Source organism: Temnothorax curvispinosus, unplaced genomic scaffold, assembly GCF_003070985.1.
Source record: "Temnothorax curvispinosus isolate PA1 unplaced genomic scaffold, ASM307098v1 QBEX01004151.1, whole genome shotgun sequence".
Taxonomy (NCBI): Eukaryota; Metazoa; Arthropoda; class Insecta; order Hymenoptera; family Formicidae; genus Temnothorax; species Temnothorax curvispinosus.
In genome coordinates, this window is record NW_020213931.1 from 1 (window position 1) to 5,314 (window position 5,314).

The following is a 5,314-nucleotide window of genomic DNA, read 5'->3' on the forward strand; positions in this document are numbered from 1 at the left end:
CTTGCACGCCAGAGATCTCGCCAACGGGAGGACGACGTCGACACCCAAAAGGCGCCGGGCAACGACACGGTGAGTCGCCTCGCATTTTTGATATTCGCTTGCTTGCTTCGCTTTATTCACTTTCGCGAGGGCACGGGCCCTCTGGTCCTTCGAGAAATTTTGTTGACCAATCGCAAACCCGGGGAGCGCCTCATACCCCCCCGTGCATTGGTCCTTCGAGCCGGATTCGCGCGCTAAAGTAATAACGCCGACCTTTCGCTCGTGGGTAGCATTTCTTAGTAGTTTTGATCGCGATTGCATTACAATTGATCAGTCGCGTATTCTACACCCGCCGCGATATCTCTCGGCCGCAACATTGCTTCGCGACGAGAATACGCGCGGGAAACTTGTAGTTTGATTGCTTTGTGGTTAATTGCCTTTGTCGTTCGTTATTGAATATTGTCGTTAACCGAAATATTCAACATTGGAATATTCTCGGTTGAGCCATACGTTTTCATCTCGCTGTCGGCGGCCCGGGCGCTCGGTCACGTGCCGGCCGCGTGCACATCGTGTTCTTCTATATAGACGCGCGCGTGATAATAACACGCGATACTTGTTCGTCGCTACCGGGTGTGTTTTCGATACAATTCGAAAATACACGCGTACATACACACTTTCTCGATCGTTGGAACGCTTGCGAATATTTGCCATCGATCGACAACACTGTTTGGCGGCACTGGTCCCCGGGATAAAATATATCAGCACTCATATGATATTTCAATTAGACATTGGAGATTGTGATGGTAATTGAGCCACATAAATTAGTGCTTGTGTCGTGGATTGCTCGTGTGGTATACCGCTCACGTCGTATGCTCATGTCGTATATTCCGCTTATGTAGTAAGACCGCGCGCAACGCGTATTACTGAGGCTCGATCAGATAAGTACCCGAGTGCAATTTCTTCGTCGTAACCGGGTACCTGTGCCAATTTAATTGATAATTTGGACTTTGTTGATTATTGATTACTGATTGTTGATTTATTATTGGTCTAACTATTATATTATTTTGTATCCTTTGCAACCATCTTCCTCGTTAATTATCCTACTTGACCCCCCTCTACCGCCAGTGCTCGCACCCTATTATTTTGCATCAACCTACCGTCGTTTTGAAATTGTGCAAATCGTTATTATAGCCTCTCGAAAATATCCGTCGTGCCTTCGAACAGAAATTCGAGCCGAGCCGACTCGTCATCATAACAAGGAGATAGTTGTTTCGTTTTGCGAACATTTCGGAACTTGAAGACCGTTAGCTTCCGGCATTGTTGATATTCTCACATCGAAGTGAGCTGCTATCGTCATCTTGGTTGACCTAGTGATTGTATTCCGGGCATCATGAGTCGAGGGAATGTAACCAAACGCGAGTTATGCGTGAAACGTATGCGGGAGATTCATGAGCTGTCGATGCTCGCCGCGGACAATGTAAATCAGAGACCGAACTTTCTCGTGCGATATCCCATCGTGACCAAATTGGTCGAGGACTTTGAGGCAGCCCACCTCAAGATAATACAAAACGCCTCAGATGAAGAGTTCGAAACAAAGGATTCGATTCGCCGGGACTTTGACGAGATGCGCTTCGCGGTAATCGGGCGTTACGAGAGATTTGTGGGCGCCGACCGAGTAGCCGCTCCGGCCCCGCAGGCCCCGGTCCAGACGTCATCGGTCAAATTGCCCAAGATCTCCCTTCCGCAATTTTCGGGAGATCTCACGCTTTGGCCCTCGTTCATCGCGTTATACAACATCTCTATTCACGAGAACCGGAACGTCCCTACCATAGAGAAGTATCAATATCTGATATCCTGCTTGAAAGGAGAAGCGCTGAACGTCGTCAAGAACATCCCTCTCTCCGCCGATAACTACGCGATAGCTTATGACGCCTTGATTTCGCGATATCAAAACAAACAAGACTTGGCGGATTATCACGTGGATTTGATGCTGAAAGCTCAGCCGTTGAAGTCGGAGTCGGCCGTCCCCCTGCGCACGCTGTTGAGCACCTTCACCGAGAACACGCGAGCATTGAATCTATTAGGATTTCCTACAGACGCTTGGGATTATCTCCTTCTCAAATTCTTGCTGGAGAAGCTCCCTCGCTCGCTCCGCGAGAAGTTCGAATCTGAACACCGGGCGGAGGAAATACCGAAATTCACGCAGCTCACAAAGTTCCTCTCTGATCACTGCCGGATTCTCGCGTCGGTATCGGGCTCACAAAATACGTCGCAAAAGTCTCAGTCGACTTCGTCAAAGAATTCCGCGTCGGCTTCGTCGCTCGCAACTCGAACCGCCGAGTGTCCGGTATGTAAAGAACAACACCTTGTTGCAAAATGTTCTCGGTTCTTAAAGTTAGCACCCCGAGAGAGGCATTTGACGGCTAAAGCTTCGAACTTGTGCTATAACTGCCTCCGCGCGGGCCACAGCGTTAATGACTGTCCATCGTCGTGGACGTGTCGGTCGTGTAAGGCCAAACATCACACGCTCCTGCATTTTGAGCAGAACTCGGGCTCGGCGAATGCACCCACAGACGCCGAACCACCCTCCGAATCGGGGACAACGTCATCGCAGGGAAGCGAACCCCTCGTTAGCATGGCTAGTGTCGCGCGGTCGAACCCGATCGTATTGTTGTCGACGGTACAAGCCGAAGCGCTCGACGCACACGGAAATCCCTTCCCCGTTCGTATTCTGTTAGATAGCGCGAGCCAGCTAAACTTTATCTCCGAAAGTTGCATGCAGAGGGGTGGTTTCGGACGAACCAAGTGCCATACGGTAGTTCTCGCGGTAAATGATACAAGGGCGGCTGCAACTCGAGGCCGCACCTCACTCGTAATACAAGCACAGGGCAGGGAAAGCACGCGCACCCCAGTAGAGGCTACGATTCTTCCGCGCATCTCCGCCCCGTTACCTAGCAGTCAGGTCGAGCGAAGAGCGTGGAAACATTTGAACGGATTGCGGCTAGCTGATCCGCGGTATCACCGACCCGGTCCCATCGACATCCTGATCGGCGCAGAAATCTTCGCGTCGTTACTTCGGGATGGCCGTCGCGTGGGAAAGAAGGGCGAACCAGACGCCTTCAATTCCGTCTTCGGCTGGGTTCTCGTCGGTTCGGTATCGACGCAGGCGCCGGGATCCACACATTCGTTTATGACTCTCGATTCGTTGGACGCATCTCTTAGTCGATTTTGGCAACTAGACGAGATTCCATCGGTCCCACCGTATTCGCAGGAGGATAAACGTTGCGAGGAATTATTCGCTCAGACCACGCGTCGGGACGCGTCCGGTCGTTTTGTCGTATCGTAACCTCCTTTCAGAAGGGATAAACCTTGTTTTGTCGGCACGCGTCAAGTAGCCCTAAATAGATTTCGCGCACTTGAGCGTCGCTTTAAATTAGATGCAGACTTTAAATTGAACTATAACAAATTCATGCAGGATTATTTGAATAACGGTTATATGAAACTGATTGAACGGCCGTTCCCGGTGGACGGACCTGTATTCTATTTGCCCCATCATGGGGTAGTCAAATCGGATAGCACTACCACAAAATTGCGGGTCGTATTTGACGCCTCGGCGAAGGATTTGAACGGCGTTTCGTTGAACGACGTATTGCGATCCGGGCCTAAGTTACAGACGGATATAGTCGTGATATTGTCGAGGTTCCGGGTAGGCCGCGTGGCGCTCACTGCAGACGTCAGACAAATGTTCCTTCGGATCTTGGTCGAGCGCGGTCAATGTGACTACCAGAGAATAGTCTGGCGTTTCTCGGAGAATGATCCGATATTAGACTACTTGATGTTGACTGTCACTTTTGGATTGACGTGTTCTCCGTTCCTGGCAATCGCCTGCTTGTTGAAATTGGCAACGGAAGGCAAAGTGAGCTACCCTCTGGCCGCGGCGGTCTTGGAGGAGAGCGTCTATGTCGACGACGTGGTGGCGAGCGCCGAATCTGAGGGGGAAGCCCGTGAGCTTCAGCGGCAGTTACAAGCTTTGCTTAAAACCGCGGGTTTCGGGCTCAGGAAATGGGCCAGCAGCCATCCGTCAGTCTTAGCAGGTCTCGATCCAGAGCTTTGCAGTCAATCATTGCTATCGTTTAAATCCTCGGAAGATCAGTTTCTCAAAGTTCTCGGACTTCGTTGGTATCCTCAAACGGACAACTTCGGCTTTCAGGTCCACCCGTTGGACAGAGATTGTACCAAACGCACCATTCTCTCGGAACTGGCTCGTATTTTCGACCCGTTAGGCTTTCTGACTTTCCTTACGTTTGCAGCTAAAAGACTGATACAGCAACTCTGGGTGCTCAAATTAGAGTGGGACGATAGGCCTCCTTCGGAAGTATGTTCTCGATGGGGACGATACAAATCGGAACTCCCCGCGCTAGCTTCTATTCGCATACCTCGTACTATCGCCATGGCCAACGTAATCCGACGGGAGATACACGGATTTTGTGACGCGAGTGAACAGGGCTACGGAGCCGTTGTATATATTAGAATCGTCGCCGAGGACGGGGTACTGATTCGAATGCTCAGCGCCAAGTCAAAGGTGGCCCCGCTTAAGGCCATCACCTTGCCGAGACTCGAGCTTTGCGCAGCCGTTTTACTGTCGGACTTAGCGGAGTATATCGGGAACATCCTCCGGCCTAAGATTACTATCGACGGCACGTATGCGTGGTCTGATTCCGAGGTCGCGCTCGCCTGGATACGTTCGGCCCCCCACCGTTGGAAGACGTTTGTGCGCAATCGTGTGGCCCGCATCCAGTCCAACACAGATATCTCTTGCTGGAGACATGTCGACACCAAGTCTAACCCCGCCGATTGTTGCTCAAGGGGCTTGTTTCCTCAAGAATTAGTGGATCACCAGCTTTGGTGGACCGGCCCTGCGTGGCTCGCCGAATTCGAGCCCACTCCAGAAACGATATTGGAGACTGACGATTTTCCGGAGGAAGAAAAATCTCGTGCTTTTGTTGTTGTAAATCCTGCTGATGTCGTAAACTCTGCTTCTGTTGTTGATTCGCTTCTCGATCGTTTTTCGTCATTGGATAAATTCGTTAGAATATTCTCTTATTGTCTTTGTTTTGTTAATCGACTCAAGTCGAATTCACCTCACAGAACTCTTGTTGTAGACCAAGTCGAATTCCATTCGACCCTGCTAGATCTCGTTAAAGTTGTTCAATCTTGTCGCTATGCAGAGGATCTCGATAGATTGAAACGCAATCAGAATTGCTCCAAACCTCTGCGACAACTCGCCCCTTTCGTGGACGCGCGCGGAGTCCTCAGGGTGGGCGGTAGACTCACG

At 50.8% G+C, this 5,314-nt stretch overlaps 2 protein-coding genes across 2 annotated transcripts; both read left to right on the forward strand.

Annotated features, from left to right (window-relative positions):
* The first annotated feature begins 1,369 nt into the window (after positions 1 to 1,369).
* Positions 1,370 to 3,325, forward strand: LOC112453218. The gene has a single exon (XM_025013831.1). The coding sequence runs from the start codon at positions 1,370 to 1,372 to the stop codon at positions 3,323 to 3,325; it is 1,956 nt and encodes a 651-aa protein (XP_024869599.1).
* A 123-nt stretch (positions 3,326 to 3,448) lies between these two features.
* Positions 3,449 to 5,005, forward strand: LOC112453219 (the record flags this gene model as incomplete). Its single annotated transcript, XM_025013832.1, has 1 exon — positions 3,449 to 5,005. A coding segment is annotated over exon 1 (1,557 nt), but the record flags the coding sequence as incomplete, so codon positions are not given.
* Positions 5,006 to 5,314: the final 309 nt, after the last annotated feature.

What these genes read in the sequence shown, in the direction of transcription:
- LOC112453218 (XM_025013831.1), top strand. Translation starts at nt 1,370, where the DNA reads ATGAGTCGAGGGAATGTAACCAAACGCGAGTTATGCGTGAAACGTATG.